This window comes from Capsella rubella, unplaced genomic scaffold (assembly GCF_000375325.1).
Source record: "Capsella rubella cultivar Monte Gargano unplaced genomic scaffold, Caprub1_0 scaffold_1, whole genome shotgun sequence".
In the NCBI taxonomy this organism is placed as follows: domain Eukaryota; kingdom Viridiplantae; phylum Streptophyta; class Magnoliopsida; order Brassicales; family Brassicaceae; genus Capsella; species Capsella rubella.
The window spans coordinates 5,607,834-5,634,917 of NW_006238923.1; the positions used below are offsets into that span (position 1 = coordinate 5,607,834).

Genomic DNA, 27,084 nt, shown 5'->3' on the forward strand with positions numbered 1-27,084 from the left:
TGAGAGAGAGCCTTTACCAACTTGACTGAAACATTTACTCAGTCGACCGGAGGCGGGAGGAACAATTCTAACCGGTTTCTCAGTTGGTGTGGGGCGGACTAAGTACAACTGGTTGGTTTCTCAGGCAAAGATGTAAATTTATTTCTGGCTATAACAACATTTAAAGACTGATGAAATGAGCTCACGTGCAGTACCAAGCTATTTTCCAATCTCTCTCTCTCTCATTCTTTTTGACTAAAAAAATACTTTTTTTTTTTTTTTTTTTTTACTTTTATGAATAGTCAGTCTTATGTTGGTAGGAGTTAGTAAACACTTTGTGCTCTGGTCTGTGTTCAAGTTTTGGCGTCTCTTTTCAAACAGAGAATCTTCAACAGTTTACGAGATTTTTCATTTTGATTGTTTCTATGATGGGTTTTGTAAAGATTTCGTTTTTCTTCTCTCTATATTAGTCTTTTCCCGCTGATGTTTGTAATGGAAGCTGAGAGTTTTTAAACGGGGGAATTTATTGCCGACCAAAGCCCAGACAAAAACCAAAAAGAAAAACAGGTCTTTTGTAGATTCTCTATATTTCTAACTATCGGGTTTTAAGGAAAATAAGGCTTAAACTTGTTTTGAAAGATTTGGTATTTTCAAATGGGTCTGTGTCATTCGAGAACTGATAAGACCACCATGAGGAAGGAGAAGGAAACGGGAACATCAAGCAATGCCATTACTACGGCGGGGAGACAAAGCTCTGGGAGGCCGAGAGATTTATATAGCGGCGGCCAAATCGATGAGATTCAACAAGTCACCGGTCGGCTTGTTGGCAATGGTTCAAGTGATATTGCTTGTCTTTACACACAACAAGGCAAAAAAGGAACTAACCAAGACGCCATGCTTGTCTGGGAGGTTCGTTCCTGTCCCTCTCTCTCTTTGGGAAATTTGAGTTTCACTTTAAGGGTTTTTGTTTGACTGTGATGAAATGTGGGATTATTTGATTTTTGAAGTTTTTTTTGGTATGGTTCACTGATTGAAGAAAACTATTGACTTCTCTGTGTTGTTGCTGCTACAAGAACTCTTCTTGTTACTATATATGTTCTTCTTTTGTTGTTTTGACGAATTAACCTTAGTTCAATTTTTGATATCTCCTTCTTCAACTTATTTTCAGAATTTCTGTTCGAGAAGCGATACAGTGTTATGTGGTGTATTTGATGGACATGGTCCATTTGGTCATATGGTTTCAAAGAGAGTCCGAGATATGTTACCTTTCACATTATCAACTCAACTGAAAAAGACATCGGTAACGGAACAAAGCGGCTCCAAGAATGGCCTCGAGTCTGCTACTTGCGTAGATGAAGAGCAATTGTGCGATTTACAGCCGAGTGAGAAGGACGGGAAGCTACTTCCAGAGATGTATCTCCCGCTGAAACGGGCTTTGCTGAGGACTTGTCAACAGATGGATAAAGAGTTAAAAATGCATCCAACCATCGATTGTTTCTGCAGCGGAACAACTTCTGTCACTGTGATCAAACAGGTGAAAGTCCTGTAACCGGTGATTTACTCCCTCATTGGTTCTGTATGTTAACTGCTCTGACTGTTTACTGTTGGTGTGTGTATATTCCTTTATAGGGTAAGGATCTAGTGGTGGGAAATATTGGTGACTCGAGAGCCGTTCTTGCCACAATAGACCAAGCAAATGCTTTGATCGCTATTCAATTGACTATAGACTTAAAACCCGATTTGCCAAGTATATCATCTCTTCCTGTCCTGTTATCAGTCAGTATTCGTCATTTTGGAAACACCAATCAAATTTTCTTCTCTATGTAATTCCTTCAGGTGAATCAGCAAGAATCCAGAAATGTAGAGGTAGAGTCTTTGCTTTACAAGACGAGCCTGAGGTTGCACGTGTGTGGTTACCGAACAGCGATTCACCTGGTTTAGCAATGGCTCGAGCGTTTGGGGACTTCTGTCTTAAAGATTATGGTCTAATATCTGTTCCGGATATCAACTACCATCAACTCACTGAAAGAGACCAGTTTATTATTTTAGCCACAGACGGGGTAAACTACTCTTCTTATTCTTCTCACGGGTTATTGTCGAAATTTGGAGCTAAAGTGTCTGTTATACTAGGTATGGGATGTTTTGTCGAACAAAGAAGCTGTTGATATTGTGGCTTCAGCTCCTAGTCGAAACACTGCGGCTCGTGCTCTAGTCGACACAGCAGTTCGAGCATGGAGGCTCAAATATCCTACTTCCAAGAACGATGACTGCGCTGTAGTATGCCTCTTTCTTGAAGATTCTCCAGCAGAACCGTCAACTGAAATTTCAGAATCCGTTAATCATCCACACAAAGAGTCTTCAGAGAGTGTCACTGTCACATTAAACAAAGATGGTGACAAGAAGGAAGAGGCTGCAACAGAAACAGATGAGATCATACCGGTTCGGGAGATAAGAGAAGATAAGACGCCTGCGAATTGCAGGACTGAGTCCAAGAAGACAACACTCGCTGAGTGTATATCGGTTAAGGATGATGAAGAGTGGTCGGCGTTGGAAGGATTGACAAGAGTCAACAGTCTTTTAAGCATTCCCAGGTTCTTCTCTGGCGAGCTAGGATCAAGTAGCTGGAGAAAATGGTTGTGAGTTAACAACTTTAGAAAGTCATCGAACAAGCAATCACTGATTTTCATTTCATGATTGATTTTCTTTCCATTGATGACATGAAAATCAGTGTTAACGAATGTCACAAAATGAGATTTGTTTCATATAGCGAAGCCAAGTTCCCTCGTGGAAGAACAAGTCACATATAGTTTGTCTGGTTCACTTATATTTTTGTCTCTTCATTTTACTTGCTACCATGTCAGTCTTTATGAAGACAGCAAATCGCGAAAACTGCACACATTACATATTTTTTTTCAAGCGTTCTTGCAACAGAAGAGAAATGAAAAGCTCAACCACAACTGTGGAATGAGGAAATACATCGCAATCATTCACATAGGGAGGAGAGGGCAGTGACCTACAGAGAAACTTAAAAGTTTGCGGATGTTGGTATTACATATACTTAACCAGCAGCCATATAACAACAACAAGACCGACAATCCCCAGCACTGACAAGAGCATGGACATGCAAGAGCAACCACTTCTCATATTCTTACTCATGACAGCAAGGTTCTTCTGCACTCTCTGTGATAAGAAACAACATACAGAACAGATCAATGTCTTTAATTAGGCAGTAGCTTAGCATAATGTGGGTATTGGTTAGGCAACCCCAAAACAGATCATCAGTACATCAATGTTACTCTTGCGATTCTCTTCATGCATGAACCAACTAAAGCTTGGCATAACCAAAGTATTTTGTTGGAATATATAAGTGTTGAAGGATAATATTACCCTTAAGCGAGAGTCAGTAACATCCACATGGTAATCCAAGTCATCCTGCATAAAGGAATATCCAGATGTGTTATGATCAGGAAGTCCAAATAATAAATCATGGGAAAGCAATGAAAAGCCGGTGACATACAATAAGCCTTGTCTGCAAGCCAAGTTCCTCACTAACAGTCAAAGCAATGTGTTTTGTACTCATGACTGTTCCCTCCAATTCCTCAAGTCCTTCGTCTTGTTCTACTTACAGGAAATGAATATATTTAATAAACAAACTAATACAGAAGTCAACATTATGTTTACAAAGTAAAAAAAGAGGTAACCTTTCATAACTTTTCGTTGATACCCAACAATGCCTTGGTTATCCATGCTGGCCACTCTGCTCATTGAATCATCCGGCTTTGTTTCTGGTCCAAGCAAGCTGTCTCTATTGGCAAAGTTTGACATGTTCAAAGCAGTCGCCATCTGGTTTGCTTTTGACCGCAAATTCCCTACCATATCCTTGCGGCGGTTCATCTCTTTCTCTGAACTGTACCAGTAAGTAATACAATATGAGATGAACACTATACTGAAAAGTGTGTAATCTACAGGTTCAATGGTAGTAAGCAATGAGGATTTAGACTTAGTTAATGGCTTACATAGGTTTTCCATGAATTTTGGCAAGAATAGACTGCAGACTGTCTAACCGGGTTCCGAACATGGTAATCTTTCTTCGTATGAGTGAAGCATGACGTTGAGCATCAGGCCCTGTCGCAGCCGATGAACTTATTTCTGATATCATTCCATTAATATCTTCTGAGAGTTTTAAAGCCTCGTTGTATTCTCTCATCCATGAATCCGACGAAGACGCCATTGACCTGGTTCTTGTATAATTGAAAAGCTACAGATCAGTTTCAGATATTTCTAACGTGATCAACGATGCAATATATAAGATGCAACAGCAGCAACAAATATACAAAAATGGATCTAGGATCAGGAAGCTGATGATATCGTAGCGATTCAGCAGCTGATATATCCCAAATCAATGCACTAGGTATTAATCTATATACCGTCGTTAAGAGAATCGAATTGCTTACCAAGAAATTTATAGAACTTCTGATCAAACCTTCAATTTCACGGTTCAATTTCACGGCGCTTGTATTGTGTAAGAGATCAACTTGCTGAATTATGGCTCTGTAAGTTGCCGAACCACCGTGAATCAGAGGAAATGGAGTCTCACGCACCGGGACAAGAATTTCCCGTCGAAGGAAGATAGATAACGAATAAAGCGATGCCGTTTAAGCCGTGCTCGTTTTGGGTTAAATAATTAATTGAGAAAGTAAGGCGTTAAAACATAAAACATGTGTAAGTAAAGGATCAAATACATATTAAATTTGGATATTTCGATTTTCGACCCATTAATAATGGATCTATCCATTTTGATCCCCATGCCTGTATTCTCTCGTTCCTCTCGGTCTTTATTTCCAGAATCTCGAGTTCCTCTTTGAGCGCGTGCTTTGTTCCATCATAGATAGATCGGTCTGATTTGGGTTTCCGTTTTGATTCTTCGTGATATCGTTAATGGCGTTTTGAAGAAGGGGTAATTTTAGTGTTCTAAAGCACTTTCGAGAAGGGGATCGTAGAATACATTACAATCTCTCTACGTTCGATTGATGTAAGTTAGCTCTCTAGTTGTTTTTTGCACATAATTGAATCTAAATCCTTTACCTTTTTATCTCCCTGGTTCCAAAAATTTGATTTTTCTCTTTTCTAAGACATTTTATTGATTTTGATTATTGATTGAAGAGGGCTGATCGTTAGTGGCTATGACTTTAATTTCAGGGAGTGCATAGAGCAGTCTATTATCCCAGGTTTACCTGATGATTTGGCTTTGAGATGCATAGCGAAGCTTTCTCATGGGTATCATGGACTGCTCGAGTGTGTTTCTAGAGGGTGGAGAGATTTAGTTCGCAGCGTTGATTATTCGTGCTATAAAGCTATAAATGGATGGTCAGGGAGCTGGTTCTTTGTGTTGACAGAACGTTCTAAGAACCAGTGGGTTGCTTATGATCCTGAAGCTGATCGATGGCATCCATTGCCTAGAACCAGGGCTGTTCAAGATGGCTGGCATCATTCTGGTTTTGCCTGTGTTTGTGTTTCGAATTGTCTTCTTGTGATTGGGGGTTGCTATGCGCCTTCCGTGTCATCCTTTCCTCATCAGAAGCCTGTTGTCACTAAAGATGTCATGCGGTTTGATCCGTTTAAGAAAGAATGGAAGATGGTTGCTAGTATGCGAACTCCACGGACTCACTTTGCTTGTACTGCTGTCTCTGGCAAGGTCTATGTTTCTGGAGGTCGCAATTTAACCCATTCCAGGGGAATTCCATCTGCTGAGGTTTATGATCCTGTGGCCGATAGGTATTTTTTCCTCTGCTAATGTGGTCTATATTCTTGTGTAATATACACTCCAAAACATTATTCTTTTTGTTTGTTTTTTCTATGATGGGAAATATAAGTTTTAAAGTTTTAACTTGAGAAGCTATCAAATTAGAGTCTGACATAGCAGTATTGCAGATGGGAGGAATTACCAGCAATGCCTAGACCACAGATGGACTGCTCCGGGTTATCATACAGGGGCTGCTTTCATGTTCTGAGTGACCAGGTGGGATTTGCAGAGCAAAATTCATCTGAAGTTTTTAATCCTGTAGACATGACTTGGTCCACTGTGGAGGATGTCTGGCCTTTCTCTAGAGCCATGCAGTTTGCTGTTCAGGTGATGAAAAATGATCGTGTGTACACAATTGTTGATTGGGGAGAAAGCTTGATCAAGACTAGGGATACAGATGATGGGGAATGGTACAATGTTGGTTCAGTTCCTTCTGTTGTTCTTCCTAATCATCCGAGAGAGCTAGAGGCCTTTGGATATGGGTTTGCAGCTCTAAGGAATGAGCTCTATGTTATAGGAGGCAAGGTCCTTAAATGGGAAGAATCTGGGGCAGGGAGATTTGACATTGTGAGATTGCCCGTTGTGAGGGTATGTAACCCTTTGGATAGGCCTCTTAATTGGAGAGAGACCAAACCGATGTGCATTCCAGCCGGTGGGTCCATCATTGGTTGTGTATCCTTGGAAGAATCTTCTCCACCTTAACCAAGGTGATAGAGTCTTTCTGGACACAGAAATTATTACAGTCTATTCTTTAATTATTGCATGGTGAGAAAAAATGAGTAGTAAAAAGGAGACATGGAAAGCGCTTTAGTCTTTTCACAAACAAGTAACTTCGCCTCGTTATTTAGTAATTTCTCCTGCAGAAGTCTCGCATAGCTTATATGTAAGAAGACTGAAATTTTGTCATATCATCTTTTATGCTAGCATGGAAACTCTAGTTATAGCAAAATTAGCTATGTGTTGTTTTGCAGTCTATTATGGTTACATATTTTCCAGCAACTGTACTGATACTTTTTGGAAACTCTTTCTTGTGCTGTAGCTGACTAATATTCATGGGATGTCCGAGTTTGCACCTTCTTTGAGAAAGACCTTGGTCCATTGTCAAAGTAGAAGCTTCTGGTGTAATACAAACTGCGCAGACAACTGGACACTTGGAGCTAACTGGAAACCATGTGCTCGAAAACAGTTGTTTATAAGGAAAGTAGTTACCGGAGAAGTCACCTTACAATGTATATATCTTGCGGGTAAAAGACCTCCACAGTTTCATGTGAAATGAGTTCAGTATGTCATGCTCTGCAATAAGGTAACCAGAGGGTGGTCAGGCTATTACGGTGTCACTCATATATGGAAAGACTTGGACTTGCGTGCTTAATAAGATTCATGTTATCTCAGTGTATTCAAGTGTGAGTGAACTTATCTTTTGTCATGTGTCCAGTTGACCCACACATAGGTGTATCATGTGTATAGACCAAACGCGTGAAAATTAAATTAAGAGTAATACAAACAGTTGATAATTTTGTAGCCTCCTTTGTTTCCTAGATTTGCTACATAAAGTCTTACTACATGGAGTACATTCACACAAGCAATAAGACTTTCAAGTTTGATTAATGTATTATATATATATATAATATATATATATATATGTATATGTAGAGTTTTAGCTATCCAGTCACTGTGTCTTGTGAGGCATGAGTGGCTTTGAGTCCAGTGAGAATGAGCTGTTTTCAACAACTATGTTTGGAGAAGAGTAACTAAGTGACATAGACTCCGGTATTGCGATCTGGATGTGTGCATACTCTTCACCATTCTGTACTTGGCTTTGAGGGTCTTTTCTCTTAGATTGAATCCTATCTAGTTCAATAAAGACATCTCTCATGATAGGGCGATGTTCTGAGTTGAAGTTCAAACACCTTCTTGCAAGGTTGGCTACTGCAAGGACCTCTTCTCGATCACAATCTTCCCTGATGCGAGCATCGAGAATCTCATGAAGTCTATCATTTCTCATGGCTTCGAGGAAGTAAGCACCCAACATCCTGACTTCTTGCCGCCTCAGAAGTGAGACAGGTTTCTCTCCGGTTAAAAGCTCAATGAGCAAAACCCCAAAGCTATAGACATCACTTTTCCCTGTGAAATGGCTTGACTGAAGGTACTCTGGGTCTACGTATCCAATTGTTCCTTGCACTTTTGTTGTCAAGTGAGTATCATCTATAGGAACAGATCTCGAAATTCCAAAATCTGACACTTTTGCACGGTGCTTTTCATCCAATAAGATATTTGTTGACTTGACATCTCTGTGATAAATTGGGATAGAAGCGGCTGAATGCAGGTAGGAGAGGGCATCTGAGACTTCGCAGGCAATGCGGAATCGGACTTCCCAAGTCATTGGGAAATCCTCTGATGGGTTGTGAAGATGATCGAAAAGGTTGCGGTTGGGAACAAACTCATACACTAGCACAGGTACCTCTGTCTCTAGACAACATCCTAAGATCTTAACAACATTTCGGTGGTTAATCTGTGACAAAAGGATGATCTCATTGATGAATTCCTCAAGATTCTCTTCTTCCAATGCTTTGGACTTCTTGACAGCGACAATCATTCCATCTTCCAACATTCCTTTATAAACTGTACCTTGCCCGCCTTGCCCTAGTATTCTGCTCGCATTGAATCTATCTGTTGCCTTCTCCAGGTCATTGGAGCTGAATAGTTTTGTTCTGTTAACACTGCCTTGAAGAAAGGATGTTTGTTGTTGTAGCAACAGACCTCCGTTTCGTTTGAAGAACTTCCGCTTCTGCTTGGCTGTTTTCCACTTTCTACTAACCTTGCATAGCAACCACATTCCAACGACCAAAAGCAACAATCCAGAACTTAGAGTTCCACCTGCGTTGTAAATTGAACTTTTCAGTTTTGATCTGGATACCTGATGGGATTATGCGAGTACATTAAGTTAACTTACCCATAATTGCTGGCCAAGTTTTCACACATCTGAATGATCCAGGAACGTTCACACACTTCTTCTTTCCACAGTTATTTAACTTATTATGACGTCCATTGCTGCATTCATCAATATCTTATGGAGAAAAAACAAATTCCAAACTTCACACAAGTTACAAAAAGCTATACCACACATAAGCACTTCATTCAATCTAATAAGGAAGTTGATACATACCTTGACATCCACCAGGAGCAGGAATGTAGGGATTTCCTTCGTAGCCATCTAAACACGAACACATATAATCATCTTCAGCAAATGTTTTTGGCTTGCATAGTAAACCATCTGAAGTCATGGGGGAATTAAGATGCCACTCCAGCTCCATTATTGCGTATTTACGGTACTCCAGTAATTCAGGAGGTGTGAACAAGGACCCTGACAAGGAAGATAGAGTCAAGAAGGCAACCTGACATCCTTCTTTACTTGGTTCTATTTTCTCTACGGTTGCATAAAACTCTTGAAGATGAGATGGTATAGTCATCTGACAGCATTTGTAACCAACACAACTCGTGTTAGCTCCTTTGTAAGACTGTATCTCATTCCCACATGTCGACTTGCATCCCACAATTTGTAACCCCGTGGCGTTCATAAACGCCTTGTTGTTGCATCCAACAGCTGTGAACATATTGTTCTCTGATAGGAAGAATGGACTGTCCGTCAGATTCAAAGACGACGATGAATCACCATCCCTGCCGAGACAACCGGTATGCTTTAATGGGCTCTTAATGAAAAACTTGTTGCTAACCGATATGGAGAAGTAGTTTCCCAAGTTGAAGGAAGTAACTTCCCGTTTAATACTTGGGAGGAAAAGTATTTGTTGTTGGTATGATGATGATGAGCTTTTGCAGACGATCTCGAACCATTTGCTCTTGTAACAACCTTTGCCTATCCCAAAAGGGTAAGGAATGCTAATGTTTCCGCAATGGTCTCTGCAATTAGGAAGTGCAATAGGAAAAGCAGAAGCAGCTACTGCATATTCACAGATCCGCAACAGGATCATAGGAATAAGGAAACGATTCAAATCACAACCCATTTTCTCTCTCGTTCTCTTTCAGGAGTCAGAAGTTCTGTTCAGAGGTTCAGGCACACCTCTCTCTAACAGAGACAAGTCAACCTTTCTAAATTTTATATTTATGCATGATACATCAACGAAGACCTTGACCCATATGATGATATGACTTGAGAGTCTACAACATGAATACGTCGTGGGCTCCCATAGATACTGCAGAAACCACACACACACAAGAAAGGATAATGTTTCTTAATTTTCTAATATGTTTTTTTTTAATCTAAAATAAAAATAAAAATGCCAAAGATATCGATGATGAGCCTCTTAAAACGAAGCATTGAGTTTTACTATGTAAATAAAAGTTGTTCAATGTCATCACCCTCAAACAGACGAAGATGATGTTCTGTCTCCTTGATTAAGTAAGTAGTACGTTGACTGACTTTCACATTTGTTCATACAAAAGAAGATCAAGATTTGTATTGATAATGACAGTTTCGATACCTAACTTCTCGAGGTTACAACAGATTGTGTCAGGAAGTTCTTGGTCTCTGCAGCCAATGACGACCAGAAACACGTACTATACTAGCTGTGAAGAAAATTAGCAAGCTTGTGTTTGCATTTGTGAGCGGGAAGGTGCCTTCAAGAAGATTCAAATAGATAAGAAGTTCTCAAGAGTCACGGTAACTTTGGTTTATTCAGTTTTTCCGCACCTTTCGTTAACTTTGGAAACTTTTCCCCTCTCCCTTTAAAAAAAGCACGGAGCTATGGACTTTTATGTTTAGGTCCAATGGGCCTAGAATTTGAAGTCTTAAAAGTTCTAATACCGGTTGACAAAAAAAAATTGAATCTGTGTATCTAGCCAGGACTAAAACTTTAGCTTTTAATTGCTATCCAATCTATTATATAAGTGTTCAACCAGAAATTAAAGTTTATAGGGAAAAAACAGATAGAAACTTTTAATAAACGAAAATGAGAATGAAAGGATCCGCACGTTCTAAGAATTCATTCGCTCAGTCATTCATTTTAGGATCTGATGAAAAAGAAAGTCCCATTTAATGCACAAACCGTATAACATAAGCTACGGGAGAAAGAGAGAGACTTGATTCCATACTTCTCACTTACTCATTCTTTATCCTTTCATCTCAGCCGTCTGTTTCCCTCAACATCACAACGATGTACGGTTCTCGTTTCTTTTGTTTTTTAAGCATACCGAGTCACACGGACACGAACCCTTTGTGTGTATTTCCATTACATTACAACCAAAAAAAAAAAAAAAAAAAAAACTCCTTATGACCAATTTGTTTTTTTTTTTTTTTTTGTTAATAGAAACAGGATTTACCATTTTTGAGTAAGAAACGAGGAAACCTAGAGAGAAAGTGAGAGAAGAAGAAGACACACACACACCAAAAGAGAAAAAGAGGTTAGGGTTTTGGATGAGATTTGAACAAAGAGAAGATGTTTTTTTATTTAAAATTTATTGTTGTTGCTAGCTCTCACAATCCTTGTTGAATTTGTTTTTGTTCTCACCGCACGCACCGCTTCAAGCTCCACATTTCTATCATTGGTGGTATTTGTTCTTTCTTTCAGTTTTGATTCTCTTGGCATTTTTGACTGGAGCTGATTTTAGCGATGTGATATGGCCGAAATCTTTCAAATCGAGCTAGGGTTTTGTTTTTCTTTTTCTTAAATTTTTCTTTTGAGGTTTTGGATTCATTGATCTTACGTTGCCATGGAAAAAGTTTCCATTTTCGAAAGAAAAAGCATGTTTTTGGAGTTTTCTGGTCGGATTATTCATCTTTAATCTCTAATATCTGAAGAACTTTTGAGTTAATCTTATAGTATGAAGGACTTGATTAGTCTCTGGAGGATTCATTTCTGTTAAAAGCTTATTTCTTTCTTTCCATTGTCTTTATTTCAGCTTAAATATTCGGGCAGGGGAGCTTTGTAGCGGCATCCGCCTTCAATCTCTGAAGCAATTTGGCATCTTTATAGTTTGTTAGCAGTGATTCTTTCTAGTTCCTGTATGTCAGATTCTTGTTACATGTGTTGTCAATCAGAATAATTTGGAGGACTGTTGTTGTTGTCGTGATGGATAGAAACAGACCACAACATCCGTTCCAGCAACACGCCATGGAACCTGGTTATGTTAATGACTCTGTCCCTCAAGGATATATGCCTGATCAAACGGGTATCATAAATGCAAATGTCCGACCTCCCTATACGACTGCTGCAGATGTTAAGCCGGGGCTTCATTACTCCTTACAAACAGGGGAGGAATTTTCTCTTGAGTTTCTGCGTGATCGGGTGATTTCTCAAAGGTCTACGAATCCCAATTCCCCTGGAGATATGAGTTATACCGCAGGTTATAACGGGCACGCAGGGTCTGAATTTGGGTCAGATGTTTCAAATATGAGCATGGTGGGAAATGGCATGAGGCAGTATGAGAGACCAAACCCCTCGGTTCACGAGTTTGGAAATAAACTTGGACATATCCATTCAGCACCAGAAGCTTCATTATGTCAAGATAGAAGTTTAGGAAATTTTCATGGATATGCATCTTCTTCTGCCTCAGGTAGTTTAACTGCAAAGGTTAAAGTCCTTTGTAGCTTTGGTGGGACAATACTTCCACGTCCAGGTGATTCAAAACTTAGATATGTTGGAGGTGAGACACACATTATTTCCATAAGAAAGGACATATCTTGGCAGGAGCTTAGGCAAAAGGTTCTTGAAATCTACTACCGGACTCATGTTGTGAAGTATCAACTTCCTGGTGAAGATCTTGATGCCTTGGTGTCTGTATCATGTGACGAAGATCTACTGAATATGATGGAGGAGTATAATGAGATGGAAAATCGTGGGGGTTCGCAAAAGCTTAGAATGTTTCTCTTCTCTGTAAGTGATTTGGATGGTGCTCTTTTAGGGGTTAACAAAAATGACGTTGACTCTGAGTTTCAGTATGTTGTAGCTGTAAATGACATGGACCTTGGATCAAGAAGCAACTCATCCGTTAATGGATTGGCTGGCTCTTCTGTAAACAATTTAGCTGAGCTGGATGTCAGGAACACCGAGGGAATCAATGGTATTGGCCCTTCGCAGTTAACAGGGGTAGATTTGCAACAATCCTCTATACAGTATTCCGAGTCTGCTCCACCAAGCTCCTTTCCTAAGTATCCTCAATCTATTCCACACAATGCTGCATTTCAGTTTCAGCAAGCGGTTCCACCAAATGCTACTCTTCAGTATGCCCAGTCCATTCCACCAAGTTCGTCTATTCAGTATCCTCAATCTATCCCACCAAATTCCACTCTTCAGTATCCACAATCGATCTCCTCCAGCTCTTATGGAATACACCCACAATATTACGGAGAAAGAGAGCAATTTCCAATGCAGCATCATGATCACAATTCTTCTAACTACTCTATTCCCATGCCTTTCCAAGGGCAGGCATACCCTCACCCTGGCATCACACAGCAAAACGCACCAGTTCAGGTAGAGGAGCCAAACATAAAACCTGAGACGAAAGGTCGTGATTATGTGGAGCCTGAAAATCGTCAAATTCTGGCAAATAATCACCAGAATCCTCCCCAAGCGGATGAAACTGAGGTTAAGAATAGGGAAGCATCAGTTGCAACAACTTTACCTAGCCAGGATGCTGCACATATGCTGCCCCCAAGAAGAGACACACGGCAGAACATTCCTGTGAAGCCTTCTACCTACCGTGATGCTGTTACTACTGAACAGGTTCCTGTATCCGGTGAAGATGATCAGCTTTCAACATCAAGTGGTACCTGTGGTCTTGTTCACACCGACTCTGAGTCGAATCTAATTGATCTTGATTATCCAGAACCATTACAGCCTGCCCGGAGGGTATACCGTTCGGAGAGGATACCTCGCGAACAGTTAGAAATGTTAAACCGCTTGTCAAAGTCTGATGACTCACTTGGTTCTCAGTTTTTAATGTCTCACTCACAAGCTACCACTGGACAGCAAGAACCAGCAAAAGAAGCAGCGGGTAAATCACATGAAGATTCCCATATTGTTAATGATGCGGAAAACATTTCTGGAAAAGTAGGGGCATCAAATGAAACCTTGGACAAAAGAACGGTCAATGGTGGAGGTATTGAGACTGAAGCTCGTAACTTGAGCCATGAAGACACTGAAATGAGTCATGATATCCCTGAAAAACAAACTTCTTCAGGTGTTCTTATTGATATCAATGACCGGTTCCCTCAGGACTTCCTTTCTGAAATATTCGCGAAGGCACTCTCTGATGATGTGCCGCCAGGTGCCAATACTTATCAGCATGATGGCGCTGGTGTTAGCTTAAATGTAGAAAATCATGATCCTAAAAATTGGTCTTATTTTCGGAACCTGGCTGAGGAACAATTTAGCGATAGGGATGTTGCTTATATTGACCGGACCCCTGGCTTTCCATCTGACATGGAAGATGGTGGAGAGATTGCCAGATTGCATAATGTTGCTCCGTTGATTAGAGACGGAATTTCAACAGAAACCCGTGTGGATCCTCAGATGAAGGTCACAGAGAGTGAGGAGTTTGGTGCTATGGTTGAGAATTTAAGGACGTCGGACTGTGAACATGAGGTATAAGTTTCTGGTAGATTTGATTTCACGATTTCAAAACGATGAGTATACTAATGAGTTCAATGCTTGGTAGGATGAAAAGACAGAAACAAGGAACGCTGGACTTCCCCCCGCTGGCTCGTCTCTGGCAGATTACGACACGAGTGGCTTGCAGGTATGATGGTCTATAAATTCTTACACCTGATAGAAGTTTTTACTTGTCTACATTAGAAAAGGATAGTAATTTCTCTAAAATATTTCACATTGTTTGAAGAATCAAACATAGTATTAACCCGTGTTTGTCATAAAAGAAAAATTCTGCTTCTAGTCTCCGCCTGTGATTCATCTATTCTTATGTTACTAGATCATTATGAACGACGATCTCGAGGAGCTAAAGGAGCTTGGTTCTGGCACATTCGGTACAGTGTATCATGGGAAATGGAGAGGATCAGATGTTGCCATCAAAAGGATAAAGAAGAGCTGCTTTGCTGGCCGATCATCTGAGCAAGAAAGATTAGTATGTATTTCTGCATTTTCTTTTCGAAAATTTCCTTTGGGCATTTGACATATGTTAAAGCAGCACGGATGCATAGCACCTCTAGACTGCTCATTATGAGACACTTCTGAATAACTTTTGTTTGCTAGACTGGTGAATTCTGGGGAGAAGCTGAAATTCTTTCAAAGCTTCATCATCCAAATGTCGTTGCATTTTATGGTGTTGTAAAAGATGGACCTGGCGCAACATTGGCTACTGTAACAGAGTACATGGTTGATGGTTCTCTGAGACATGTTCTACTCAGGAAAGATAGGTACAAATCTCTCTTTCTGCGATTTCGTATTCGGTGAACAGTTAAAGATTATTTGCTTTTCACTTTTATATTGTTAGACACCTGGATCGCCGTAAGAGACTAATCATCGCCATGGATGCTGCCTTTGGAATGGAATATTTGCACGCTAAAAACATTGTTCACTTTGATTTGAAATGTGACAATTTACTTGTGAACCTCAAAGATCCTTCTCGCCCAATCTGCAAGGTAAAAATTTGTTCATATGATGTCGATGAACAAAATTAATTCATACTCTTCACACGATTGTTCTTCCTCAAGGTTGGTGATTTCGGTTTGTCGAAAATTAAAAGAAATACATTGGTATCCGGTGGTGTACGCGGAACCCTACCATGGATGGCACCAGAGCTTCTCAATGGTAGCAGCAGCAAAGTTTCAGAGAAGGTAAAAAAAATATTTCATAGTGAATATAAAGAATGGGAACAAAACCAAATCTGAGTTATTACTGGTTTCCCTGCAGGTCGATGTCTTCTCTTTTGGTATAGTATTGTGGGAGATTCTAACCGGAGAGGAACCATATGCTAATATGCACTACGGTGCTATAATAGGTGCGTGTTTAACAAACCCACAAGCTTTGATTTTTTCCTGCCCGATCCTGTTCAGTTCGGATTTTTTGGTGTATGAAGTATGAACTGTTGAAACTGAATACCATTCGGCTTTTGAGTCGAGTATGGTTGGGTTGGGTTTGAGTTTTTACTTTGAAGAATTTTCTTAAAAGATGAGGGTTATAGTCAGCCTATTTTCTTCTCCATCTCGGTTTCGGTTCTGGTTTCTTCTGGACAGGTTTTTGGCCTGGAAATGGTAACATCGGATCGGACACGACTAGGTCTTCTTGCTCATAAATTTACGGGTTGAATGCAGGTGGGATAGTGAACAACACACTGAGGCCGACCATACCGAGCTATTGTGACTCGGACTGGCGAATATTAATGGAGGAGTGTTGGGCGCCTAACCCAACAGCACGTCCATCCTTCACAGAGGTTGCAGGTCGTTTACGTGTTATGTCAACTGCAGCTACTTCGAACCAATCCAAACCACCAGCTCACAAGGCTTCAAAGTGAAACAGAGTCGATATTTTATAGGTTTCTCTTTACTCTTTCCAAGTGTTTTGGGGTCAGGAGGGAGATATTTGTTGACCCTTTTCTCCTTTCCCTTTTTTTTACCAAAACCAGAACAAAATAAATAATAAATTTGTTTTTTTTTCTCGCCAAAGTGGGGGAAAGAAATATGATAGATGTCAGAACGTTTCTTACAAAATGTGAACAACCAAGATTCAAGACAAATAAATTTGGTAAATGTGAAGTAAACATATTGTTAAACACGGATTGTCAGAGATTTTCTGTTCAAAATGCAGCTAAGAGAACAAAATTTGAAGATCATTTTATTCATCAATTTTCTGTTGATTTTGGCCTTTTGCTCCGCTTCTTAAACAAGCCTTTATCCGTAAGTGTTTTACGTTTCAGTTTCCTCCGGTCTTTAACCTTGTCTTCGAATCCATCATCTAGCATCTTCATCATTGCCACCCTTTTGGCTTTTGACACCTGCAGATTCAGTTTTACAAGTTAGGATCAGTAAAAGATATAACTCGCATCAACTAACTGATCTCACTTTTCTTATATACTCAGATGAACTAGAACCTAGACATAATCGCAAGGCAGCTGGTATAACTCAGTATTTGATCAGACTGAGCCTAAGATAAAAAGGAGAATTTTGATGTATTACACAGCGAATCTTACCTTGGTGACTTCTAAACTGTCAGTGATTTTTTTATGGCTGTACTGTTCCATCTTCTTTCCAACTTCCGCTTCTATTTCAAGGATAAGGTCCACATCGGTCTGCAAAAGGATATGTAAGAAGGGTTAGGTTGTAAGCCCAACCATGAACAACAACACTTACGTTCTATGTAATTCTATGATTTACTACTGTACCTCAGTGACAATGCTTACAGCCAGACCTCCTCTACCAGCTCTAGCTGTACGTCCAACACGATGAACATAATCCCTTGGATATCTGAACGTGGGCCAAATGTAGAATTAAAATAACAGTTGAACTTGAAAAGCACAGTGAATTAAAGAAACAACAAGTCATCACCAAAAGGTACCTCGGAATGTCATAATTGATGACAAGGTCAACAGTAGGAATGTCCAATCCACGGCTAGCAACATCAGTTGCAAGCAATATAGGTACTTTCCCAGACTTGAATTTACTTAATGCAGATAGTCGCATTGACTGAGAATTCAGAGAATGCATAGCTGCATTTTCCACTTCAAGCTCTTCAAGCATAAGACTTAACCTTTGACATGTTCTAAAACATTAAACAATATCTAATCAGTAACTGCAAATGGAATCACCCGCTGGATATTTATATAGCTATGAATATGAGACCTGCATGTGGAGACAAAAATCATAGCTGATCGAATGCCTTTGTCTTCCATTTGAGATAGGATGTGCACAAGATATAGTTCTTTTGCATCTTTGTCTTCGTAAATGTACTGCTGCGTAAGAGTGTCAACAGTCTTTAACCCTTCATAGGCTTCATAGAAATAAGCTTTGTTTGAAGAATGTTCGAGCAACGTCTGTAAGTTACTAGTCATCGTAGCAGAGAACAACAATGTTTGTCTAGTTTTAGGCAGACACTGAAAGATTGTCCGCAACTCGTCTTGGAAACCAACATCAAGAACTCTATCCGCCTCATCCAGCACTAAGAACTAATCAAACAAACACTAAGTCAAGCTAAGAATCAACTTGAAAAAGAAAAAAAGCTAATTTGATGGCTAAGCATTTGTGAATGATCTTTAGTACCTTGGTTCTAGAGAAGACTGGAGGAATATCAGGATTGTTTTCAAGCAAAACCTTAATTCTCCCGGGAGTAGTAATGACGATATGAGGTCGTGAAACCAAGCTCCTCGTTTGGGTCAACATATCCATTCCTCCCACAATCACAGAGCAACGCAAATTCAGACACGAACCTAAAGCCTTAAACTGCTCAGCGAGCTGAAAAGCCAGCTCTCTAGTCGGAGTCACCACAAGAGCGTAGACTCCATAAGGATCTTCAGCGAAACGGTGAAGTATCGGCAGAGCAAACGCCGCCGTTTTACCACTACCAGTCTGAGCAAGCCCTAAGACGTCCCGTCCGGCCAATATCTTCGGCACGCAGTGAGTCTGAACTGGAGTGGGTTTACGCATGCCAAGCTCCTTGCACGTTTCCACAGCCCACTCAGCTAATCCAAGTCCTTCGAAATTAGCGACGGATGTGGTGTCGGAACTAGGGTTAGGATTTGTAAATTTCTCAAACTGAGGAGCATCCTTGTCGGAATCAAGTTTCTGAGACTGAATTTGAACTACGGTTTTGGGGGCTTTTCGGGATTTAGCCATGATGGTGATTCCCCCTTCCTCCCCCGACATAGGTTCCTCCATTCTCTTTGAATCAGGACAAGACACAAAAGAAAGTGAAGAACTTGATTCCAAGTTATCGCCGGAAAAATACGTTAGCCGCCGTTCTTAGATTGTCCTGAACATATATACGACGCGTGAACTAGGGGTTCAAATCTGGTTTAGCCGAACCGAAATCTAAAACCGGAACAGCCGGAAAAAATTAAACGGACCGATGGTCTGAAAATTTTCTATAACACACCCGTTTCATTTTTGTTTGTAAGAGAATTTTGCCTATTTGAAGATTGTTTACTACCCGAACAAGTCATCTGTATAATTTTTTCTACGCGGTTAAACATTCATCGTACAAACAAAAAGGACATGGAAATTACAGAAAATAAAAAAACAGAACCCGCATAAAGGAAATGTTAAAATACAAAAACACACGAAACCAAAAGCTAATTCCTTTAAATCTTTCATCATATGTGTGTGAATGAATCTCATAGGATTATGCAGCTTCCTGAATCCCTGATGAGAAAAAGAACCATCATAAATCACATTTTGATGTTTACTATCAGAAAGTAGAATAAATTAGTTTCGAATATGAACAGTGATACCTCTTGGACTCTTCATAGTAACTCAGTGCTTGCTCGAACTTGAGCCAGAGTGGACATGATTCCTCAAGATCGACGTGGTCAGGACCTTTCATATAAGCTTGGACAATGAATTGATTACTTCTCTGACTGCGTATCACATAAACTGAATCAGGCTGATATGTTTTGACCAAGATATATTTTTGCAAAACTCATGAATTATGAGTAGAGAGTAGGAGTTGGAAGCGTACCTTCCTTCATATTCGGATAACCAAACCAGATAGGCTACACCGAAGTACATAGACACAAATGGTTTGGTTAGATCGTCTGCTGAGTCGACTCTGTATGCTCGGTATCCTAGCTCCCTTTATTCAGAACAATTTCCCCAGTTGGATTTGAATATTTGGTGTATTTTTTAATGTAACTATAGAGAAACGTAGTTTGGCCATAAACTTACGAATATAACCAGGAAGCGGTTGAGTAGTCCACTCCGAGTATTCCTACATGTTTCTTAGTACCGTTCACAAACCGCATGCACACAGTATCAGCAACCGCACAGACAAGAGGCTGTATCCGTGCAAATGGAACATATATATCAGAATAACATGTGGATCGTCCAAAAAGATGCCCAATAAAAATTTCCTCAGCAAGTGATAATCAACAGATATGCACACTTACAACTCTAATTCCTTTCGTGCTGAAGTACTTTGAAACAATTATTTCTCCAACAGCCTGAAACAGAAAATATAGCATTACTTTCAAGGCAATATGGTGAGAACAGTGTCGGTTATTGTTCTCCAAAAAGTATATATCAACTGCTCACTGAAAAGATAGACATTACCTTTAGCTCCCCTCGAGAAAGGTAAGGCCTCTTTTCACCGTCTTGTGAAAAACGAACCTTTCCCTTTTCTTCTTTAGATTTTGTCCACTCTTTACATACTTCAGAATGATTCCACATATCTTCCATATCTTCAGGTGAAACTCGAGAGTCCCAGTATGTAAAATTGGTGTCTGTTCAACCAGAGGGTATTATTCCAGTTCATATCAAACTTAAATGAGATACATTGTTATATGACACAGAACGATACAAAAAGAGGGAGAGATTACTTGAGCCTGGTGAAGCGGGATTCGTGGGATGAAAGCTTGAAGGGCCAGCATCGACATGTTTTCTGCAACACAATTACCAAATATACTGTTGTTTCAGCTTCGCTTCTCTCAGCTTCTTGGAGCAACTGCCTTTTTATAAGTATGAACAACATGAAAAGCACACGACAACACAAGAAAATTTCCTTGCAACCATGCATGGAATACGATAGTAGAAACAAGGTAGAAAGAGCAATCAGAGAACAGAAACAAAAACCTTGAAGGGAGACTTTCTTTCACTGAAAGGTACCGTTTCCAATATGGTAATGTCGACTTGTGAGTCGCTTTTTTGGTCCCACCATTATATGCTCTGACAACAAACTCTTCACTTCTCTGGCTGCACATGGAATGATTTAAAGAATGTAAGTAAGTTTAAGAGGAATGTAAACTTGTTGTCATTGAAATTGTAAAGCTAGAAATGCCAACTTAGGGACAATATATCATACTTATTCTGATAGTCTGTTAACCATTTCAGGTAAGCTGCTCCAAAATATACATTTATAAAGGGCTTGTGAAGAAGATCAGGATTGTCATCCACATTATATGCCTGATAGCCTTGGCCCCTGCATTATAGTTTGACCAAAACCAGAACATAAGATTTTATAAATTGAAGATCTTCTTGGAAAGTAACTAGAAATAATTGTGTACCCAGCCAACCACGCTGCTGTCTTTTCAAAAACTTGTAAAATTCCTAGGCCAGTTTCTTTGGTCTTTTTGTTGTAACGCATAATGAGAGGCTTTCGGTCACTTTCAAGCTCAGCAATTGCGCATATCATTTCCTGCAGAGGGAGAGGGAGATGCAAAACTTTCAGATCAGAAAGGGGAATAGATGATTTTAATAACTTAAGGAGTAGCTAAAACCAAGCTCAAAAGTACTAGGTTTTTAAAGAACTGTGCACTTTGAAAATATGCTCTGATTCATTATTACAGACCAACAAACGAATTTGAAACTCTTAATGATAGGTGAAAATGAAGCATACCGGATCCAATATCAAATCAAAATGCCTTCGGACAATAATATCAGCAACAGCCTGCAAGGGTAATGGATTGAACAATAAGTAGGCAGAAAGACAGGTCTAGCTAAATCAGCATTAATATTTGATTGAAATTAAATGAAAACACTGTTTGAGAGGTGAACCTTGTGCCCTTTATACAGTCAAATGAAAATGTCTGTAATTCCTTGGAAAATACAAGGATTTTTAGAATATGATTACCTTCATCTCGGTCTGTGTCAGATAAGGCTGTCCATCAGGATCCCTTGAGAGGTGAACCTTCTGGCCTTTAGTCTCTCCAACATCAATCCATTCAGCACTCACGGCAGGATCCATCCACATTTCTTCTAAATCCTCTGGCTCAACACAATCATTCCAGAACGTGAAACTGTTGGCCATTCTTGCATTGCTATACGACCTTTCCATCGGCATCTATCAGAAAGAACCAAAAAAAACAAAAACAAAACGAGAATTGTCACAACTAGCTAATGGAAAGAGAAGAACTTAAGCCACATAAACGATCTCAATAGGACACAGAAGCGTATTGAGAACACATCGTTTTCAACATCCCCAACTAACATGTTTGCCAAATTTAAGGAAGAAATGCGAAAACGAATCAACCGATCCCCAGGATAACTCATTCAGAGAAAAAAAAAAAATCAATCGGTAAACTCGGTAGTAGCATGTCCACATTGCTCAACAAACGGATGCTTGCAAAGTAGTAATACAACGAGAAATTTCGTGTGTATGAGATTGAGAGACCTTGCCGAAGGCATGTAAGCGTTAAGGAAGAAGACGTTGATGATAGGAGCAGAGAAACAAGGTTTCTCGGCGAAATCCTGTGAGAAGAAGAAGATGATGAGGAAGATTCAAATTAATCAATGGAGAATTCTAGAGATACAGAGAAAGCGACGGTTCGCCATTTTTGACGGGAGAGCCAGGCAAGCAAATTTAATCACAGAGAGAGAGAGAAAGAGGAGTGTGTGTGAGAGACGAACGTACTGGAGATTGGAGAACAGCACGATTGTTTCGATCGGAATGCCACGTGGCTATTCGGAGCTGGCTCAGCTCGTCGTCGTTTCAACAGTAGCTCCCTTTTTTTAGAGGGAGAGCCAGCTGGACCGGCCACCTGTCATACTGACGGTTAACGTCGTTTTAGTCTGACGTGGCAAACATTAACGTCGGTTTCCCTTTGGCATTAAATAAACGACAAAAGATACGTCAACGTTGTTCAAATATGACCCGTAGGCCCACCAAATCATGGGCCTTTTGAGACGATCCGCTAGCTACTCGTGGCTTTGTAATTTTCCTCCGTGAGATCTCGTCCCTTCATTCTCATCGGCAAACTAGTTTCCATGAGGCGCGCCTCATTGGAACGTAGCCATCGTCTCTGCTGCGGAGTCATAAGCAAATATATATTTTACATGAGAATATTCTTCAAAATAGACTAACAGTGTGCAATTGCAACTCGACGAACATTTTCTTGGAAACTTCACGTCTCTTTTATAGGTTTTGACTCTTCAGCTACACTCAAAAGGCGGAAGGGTTTTGGTTTTTTTTGGCAGCGACATCTCTTGTAGCTTAGCAATGGCCTTCTCTTTTCTACTCAGATCTGCCGCTACTTCCGCCGCCGCTCCTCGTCTCGAGCTTTATCCATCGTCTTCATACGAACATTCTCAGGTATAAAACGTGTTTCGTTTTTCTCTCTCGGATTGTGATTCCATTTGATATGTTTTAGCTTACGTTTAGCTTCGATCTGCTTCAATTGTGCATTTCCTTGTCACATAGAGTTTTATGGATTGTTGGCGGTGATGTCTTGTCTATGGTTCTGGTTTCAATTTCTTAATGAGAAGTAAACTTGGAGATTTCTATGGTATCGGTATCTTCTCTAGTCGTTTGCCCTGTGTTATCTGAACTCGAATCAATAATAGACAGCATTTTGGTTTTATACGTTTCGAGAGTTGCAGTGGGGTTATATTTTTTTGTCTCAAATGAGCAGGTCACGTCAGTTGGATTCAGTCACAACCTGACCTCGTCCAGATTTTCTGGTGCTGCCCTTTCAACAGGGTCATCTTCATCTTTGCAGTTCAGTGCCAAACTCTGTGCCACATATAAGTTACACGATGCTTTCTTTGCTTCTCATAAGTTTCTTTTTATGTTCAAATGTACAGCAAATGCAATGCTAGAAGCGTACAACCCATCAAGGCCACTGCTACGGCATCACCTCCTGCTGTTCAAAGTAAATAGAAAATTTATTGATATTTTTACCTGCTGTGTTTGGTGCTGCATTCTTACAGCTAACTTCGATTTGATTTACTTGTGTAGGGTCAAGGAGCAGCGGAAAGACAAAGGTCGGGATCAATGGTATTTTCTTTTTTATCCATTGTTGGATACATTTTGCCTTTATTCCTCCTGATCTGCTTCTAGTTCCCTACCTCCTTTGTTCTTACCGATACTTGTATTTATTGTGTACGGACAGGTTTTGGTCGAATTGGAAGGTTGGTCCTCCGCATTGCAACCTTTAGGGATGATATTGAGGTTGTAGCAGTCAATGATCCATTCATAGATGCCAAGTACATGGTAAGGATGATTACTGTCTTATTTAGCAGTAGATGCAACTTACAGTGTGTTTTGCTCTTACTAGTTTGTAATGTACTTTTGGCAAGGAAGTTTGTATAACTGTTGCTTATGCTCCTTACCCATTCAGTGTTTTTTTTTTTTGTAGTAACTGTCACCTGCTGAACTCGATATAGTTTAAGGAAGTCGTAAGGCATGGGTACTACAAACTTGTATATCAAACTCACTGCAAATCTTCTCTCCCCTCTTATGCAGGCTTACATGTTCAAGTATGATTCTACTCATGGAAATTACAAAGGAACCATCAATGTAATTGATGATTCTACTTTGGAGATCAATGGAAAACAGGTCAAAGTTGTCAGCAAGAGGTATTGCCTCAAACTGTTGACTAATATATCTGTCTAGACATGGACAAATTATGAATCAGTTTTCCATGTTTTTCCTATTGATAGGGTTAAAAGCTTTCCCTTTTAGTGCCTGACATCTTATTGGTTCTTTCTCAGAGACCCAGCTGAAATCCCGTGGGCTGATCTTGGAGCTGAGTATGTTGTTGAGTCTTCAGGAGTATTCACCACTGTTGGTCAAGCATCAGCACATTTAAAGGTTGGCATTTTCATCTGAACACACTTGTTGATCTACTAGTTTTACTGCTGCTAACATCGATTACAGGCCTTATATTAATTTAAACAGTAACATTGCCATCTGTTTGCTTGACATTTCATTGCCTGTACAGGGTGGCGCCAAGAAAGTCATTATTTCTGCCCCTTCAGCGGACGCGCCCATGTTTGTTGTTGGAGTAAATGAGAAGACATATCAACCAAACATGGATATAGTGTCCAATGCAAGCTGTACCACCAATTGTCTTGCACCTCTTGCCAAGGTTTGTAATGTTGCATTGTCTTTGTCCAGTATATAACTTGTTATGAATAACTTTATTTTGGTCAAATAAAATTGCCTGGCCTTAAAGAACTTGTATATGGCAGGTGGTGCATGAAGAATTTGGTATTCTTGAAGGCTTGATGACAACTGTCCACGCAACCACAGGTCTTTTATTCTTGTGCCCTCTTGTTATATGCTGTTGTATATCATTGACCTGAGGAAACTAAATTATGTGTTTTGTTCATGTTTGCTTTTGAAAAATCAGCTACTCAAAAAACTGTGGACGGCCCATCAATGAAGGACTGGAGAGGAGGCCGAGGCGCCAGTCAAAACATCATTCCTAGCTCAACCGGCGCTGCAAAGGTACACAAAATCATATGGTTATGTATGAAGGTCACATCAGGAATCATATTTAAGCCATGCCTATTTTACTTGTCTCAATAGGCTGTAGGTAAGGTCCTTCCGGAACTCAATGGAAAACTAACCGGAATGGCTTTCCGTGTCCCAACAGCAAATGTTTCTGTTGTGGATTTAACTTGTCGACTTGAGAAGGATGCATCTTATGAAGACGTTAAGGCAGCCATAAAGTATACCTCAGAAAAACTCTGTTTTCAACCAATTCCCGTATTACTCTCTTTACATGAATAGAACATAGAAGTTTGAACAAACAAAACATGGAACTTGTAATACCTAATTTGATTTAAAATCTCTAAACAGGTTTGCATCAGAAGGACCACTTAGGGGCATTCTTGGGTATACAGAAGAAGATGTTGTTTCTAACGATTTTGTAGGAGATTCAAGGTATTTCACTCTTAAAATCTTGCAACGGATCATTTGAAATCTAGTTGTGGTTCTCAAATGTTGTGGTCATCGTCAAAATTAGGTCAAGTATCTTTGATGCAAATGCTGGGATTGGGTTAAGCAAGTCCTTCATGAAACTTGTCTCCTGGTATGACAATGAATGGGGTTACAGGTAAAGTAGTTAGTCTCTCGCATATCTTGATCATCACATTGCCATTTGAATGTTATAACCGAAGAGTAATATATACATGTGGGTGTTGTAATGTTACAGCAACCGAGTCCTCGACCTGATAGAGCATATGGCATTAGTTGCAGCCAGCCGCTAAACCATGCCGCTTTCTTTATGAAGCCAAAGATTCTCCTCCTTATATGGTACCTAGCTTCTTGGTTTTGGTTGTTGTTGGGGTTCGAATTATTGAAATTTGAACCATACGATTTTAATAATAAGGGAAAGGTTTTTTTATATTGTACTAAGAAAAATTGTTGGAATCCCTGTTGAGAGAAAGATGTACCTTGTTATCCAGTATAAAGATTGGTCTCCAAGTTTGGAAGTTATATGTTTGTTGGTTGGCTTCAATAACTAATCTCTATGTTAAAAGACAACTGTCGAGGGAGATGAAGATATATTCGAAATTGTGACAGTGAGTACACTACACAAAGATGCACACACATATGAATTAGGTAAGCGGGCAGGGCTTATTGGTTAACCTTGTACCTAAATAATATATGATGAAATAGTGACATTACATCCACTTCCTAAGGCAAAATTATCTGAAAATCTTCAAGTGATTTACGGAAAATAAGTGGAATAAAGAAGTTTATTTAGGAATTTGTTAAAAATACACGACGTTACATAATAAAGCCCCACTCGGAGAAAATGGTGGCATAAAAGAAGAAAAGTGTGTGTTAACAAAAAAAGGAATAGAGGGGGACATGAAGCTTTTTGGGATCGTGGGAAACCACTTTGATCGCAACAAATGTTATTAATCATTCATTTACGCAATTCCTTATCAATGATTTTATAAAATAAATAATTGAATTATTTTACGTGGCCGTCTAGAAAACCTTTTAGAGATGAAGAAGGGGAGGCGTAACATAAAAGAAGAATTGGGGAGTCCCTTCGTCTTTCATGTTGTTTATATTGGACCACGCCTTTTTGCATCATCACTTAAGTGAGCAATGACCACCTACTTACTTCGTCAACTCAACAACAACAACATGATATGTATGGAGATATCCACCTTACTTTAGTTTTTTCTTATAAAACAGAAGACAAACGTATTTCGTCTACCTATAAGGAATGGTTTATTGTCTTTAACAAATCTACTTAAACAGCAAAATATCATTTGTAATCATATGCCAATCCAACCCAAAATTTCTAATCAAAGTATGTTTGTAAAACACTAATGGGGGGGGGGGGGGGGGGGGATATATCTTACATTTTTTGGTGTTAGTGTTACATAGTTTTAGAAGAAAAACATTTTTGAAAACACTGTAAATGCAAAAGTTATTTATTTTGAC

At 39.7% G+C, this 27,084-nt stretch overlaps 8 protein-coding genes across 14 annotated transcripts; 4 read left to right on the top strand and 4 right to left on the bottom strand.

Annotated features, from left to right (window-relative positions):
• Positions 1 to 307: 307 nt before the first annotated feature.
• On the top strand, positions 308 to 2,741 carry LOC17899227 (probable protein phosphatase 2C 6). The gene is made up of 5 exons (XM_006305997.2): positions 308 to 888; positions 1,148 to 1,513; positions 1,609 to 1,726; positions 1,816 to 2,039; positions 2,110 to 2,741. The coding sequence occupies exons 1-5, from the start codon at positions 634 to 636 to the stop codon at positions 2,617 to 2,619; spliced, it is 1,473 nt and encodes a 490-aa protein (XP_006306059.1). The 5' UTR covers positions 308 to 633; the 3' UTR covers positions 2,620 to 2,741.
• Positions 2,742 to 2,859: 118 nt separating this feature from the next.
• On the bottom strand, positions 2,860 to 4,613 carry LOC17897445 (syntaxin-51). 4 transcript variants are annotated; one of them, XM_006304101.2, is made up of 6 exons: positions 4,463 to 4,613; positions 3,996 to 4,214; positions 3,681 to 3,886; positions 3,497 to 3,597; positions 3,367 to 3,411; positions 2,860 to 3,159 (listed from the first exon to the last, which is right to left on the bottom strand). In XM_006304101.2, exons 2-6 carry the CDS (start codon positions 4,208 to 4,210, stop codon positions 3,028 to 3,030), a joined length of 699 nt encoding a protein of 232 aa, XP_006304163.1. In that variant the 5' UTR covers positions 4,211 to 4,214; positions 4,463 to 4,613; the 3' UTR covers positions 2,860 to 3,027. The 4 variants fall into 4 exon arrangements, with proteins under 4 accessions (XP_006304163.1, XP_023644395.1, XP_006304162.1 ...); XM_023788627.1 differs by having other exon boundaries at positions 3,996 to 4,220; XM_006304100.2 differs by having other exon boundaries at positions 4,434 to 4,613.
• A 180-nt stretch (positions 4,614 to 4,793) lies between these two features.
• LOC17897850 (F-box/kelch-repeat protein At1g16250) lies at positions 4,794 to 7,308 on the top strand. Its single transcript, XM_006305005.2, has 4 exons — positions 4,794 to 5,011; positions 5,179 to 5,754; positions 5,911 to 6,489; positions 6,822 to 7,308. Coding segments are annotated over exons 1-3 (1,152 nt in total). The 5' UTR covers positions 4,794 to 5,009; the 3' UTR covers positions 6,485 to 6,489; positions 6,822 to 7,308.
• Positions 7,309 to 7,386: 78 nt separating this feature from the next.
• LOC17896745 (wall-associated receptor kinase-like 8) lies at positions 7,387 to 9,876 on the bottom strand. The gene is made up of 3 exons (XM_006305910.2): positions 8,949 to 9,876; positions 8,736 to 8,849; positions 7,387 to 8,659 (listed from the first exon to the last, which is right to left on the bottom strand). Exons 1-3 carry the CDS (start codon positions 9,802 to 9,804, stop codon positions 7,452 to 7,454), a joined length of 2,178 nt encoding a protein of 725 aa, XP_006305972.1. The 5' UTR covers positions 9,805 to 9,876; the 3' UTR covers positions 7,387 to 7,451.
• Positions 9,877 to 11,070: 1,194 nt separating this feature from the next.
• Positions 11,071 to 16,434, top strand: LOC17899819. 2 transcript variants are annotated; one of them, XM_006303828.2, is made up of 9 exons: positions 11,071 to 11,347; positions 11,699 to 14,382; positions 14,456 to 14,536; positions 14,726 to 14,878; positions 15,007 to 15,170; positions 15,248 to 15,395; positions 15,468 to 15,590; positions 15,667 to 15,754; positions 16,068 to 16,434. In XM_006303828.2, exons 2-9 carry the CDS (start codon positions 11,869 to 11,871, stop codon positions 16,265 to 16,267), a joined length of 3,471 nt encoding a protein of 1,156 aa, XP_006303890.1. In that variant the 5' UTR covers positions 11,071 to 11,347; positions 11,699 to 11,868; the 3' UTR covers positions 16,268 to 16,434. The 2 variants fall into 2 exon arrangements, with proteins under 2 accessions (XP_006303890.1, XP_023644390.1); XM_023788622.1 differs by having other exon boundaries at positions 11,071 to 11,200.
• LOC17899130 (DEAD-box ATP-dependent RNA helicase 36) lies at positions 16,422 to 18,719 on the bottom strand. The gene is made up of 6 exons (XM_006306307.2): positions 18,009 to 18,719; positions 17,592 to 17,914; positions 17,308 to 17,511; positions 17,135 to 17,216; positions 16,943 to 17,041; positions 16,422 to 16,747 (listed from the first exon to the last, which is right to left on the bottom strand). Exons 1-6 carry the CDS (start codon positions 18,621 to 18,623, stop codon positions 16,595 to 16,597), a joined length of 1,476 nt encoding a protein of 491 aa, XP_006306369.1. The 5' UTR covers positions 18,624 to 18,719; the 3' UTR covers positions 16,422 to 16,594.
• A 184-nt stretch (positions 18,720 to 18,903) lies between these two features.
• On the bottom strand, positions 18,904 to 22,391 carry LOC17900149. Of its 3 annotated transcripts, none has more exons than XM_023788625.1 (14): positions 22,309 to 22,391; positions 22,069 to 22,145; positions 21,529 to 21,738; positions 21,295 to 21,345; positions 20,963 to 21,093; positions 20,761 to 20,877; positions 20,565 to 20,651; positions 20,279 to 20,340; positions 20,013 to 20,182; positions 19,850 to 19,903; positions 19,629 to 19,738; positions 19,423 to 19,536; positions 19,196 to 19,321; positions 18,904 to 19,106 (listed from the first exon to the last, which is right to left on the bottom strand). In XM_023788625.1, the coding sequence occupies exons 3-14, from the start codon at positions 21,736 to 21,738 to the stop codon at positions 19,079 to 19,081; spliced, it is 1,260 nt and encodes a 419-aa protein (XP_023644393.1). In that variant the 5' UTR covers positions 22,069 to 22,145; positions 22,309 to 22,391; the 3' UTR covers positions 18,904 to 19,078. The 3 variants fall into 3 exon arrangements, with proteins under 3 accessions (XP_023644393.1, XP_023644392.1, XP_006307632.2); XM_023788624.1 differs by having other exon boundaries at positions 20,532 to 20,651; XM_006307570.2 differs by lacking the exon at positions 22,309 to 22,391 and having other exon boundaries at positions 20,532 to 20,651; positions 22,069 to 22,280.
• A 365-nt stretch (positions 22,392 to 22,756) lies between these two features.
• LOC17900036 (glyceraldehyde-3-phosphate dehydrogenase GAPCP2, chloroplastic) lies at positions 22,757 to 26,140 on the top strand. Its single transcript, XM_006307541.2, has 14 exons — positions 22,757 to 22,986; positions 23,306 to 23,391; positions 23,478 to 23,545; positions 23,632 to 23,670; positions 23,786 to 23,886; positions 24,139 to 24,251; positions 24,387 to 24,486; positions 24,617 to 24,763; positions 24,867 to 24,927; positions 25,028 to 25,125; positions 25,207 to 25,349; positions 25,480 to 25,563; positions 25,646 to 25,735; positions 25,835 to 26,140. Exons 1-14 carry the CDS (start codon positions 22,894 to 22,896, stop codon positions 25,887 to 25,889), a joined length of 1,278 nt encoding a protein of 425 aa, XP_006307603.1. The 5' UTR covers positions 22,757 to 22,893; the 3' UTR covers positions 25,890 to 26,140.
• Positions 26,141 to 27,084: the final 944 nt, after the last annotated feature.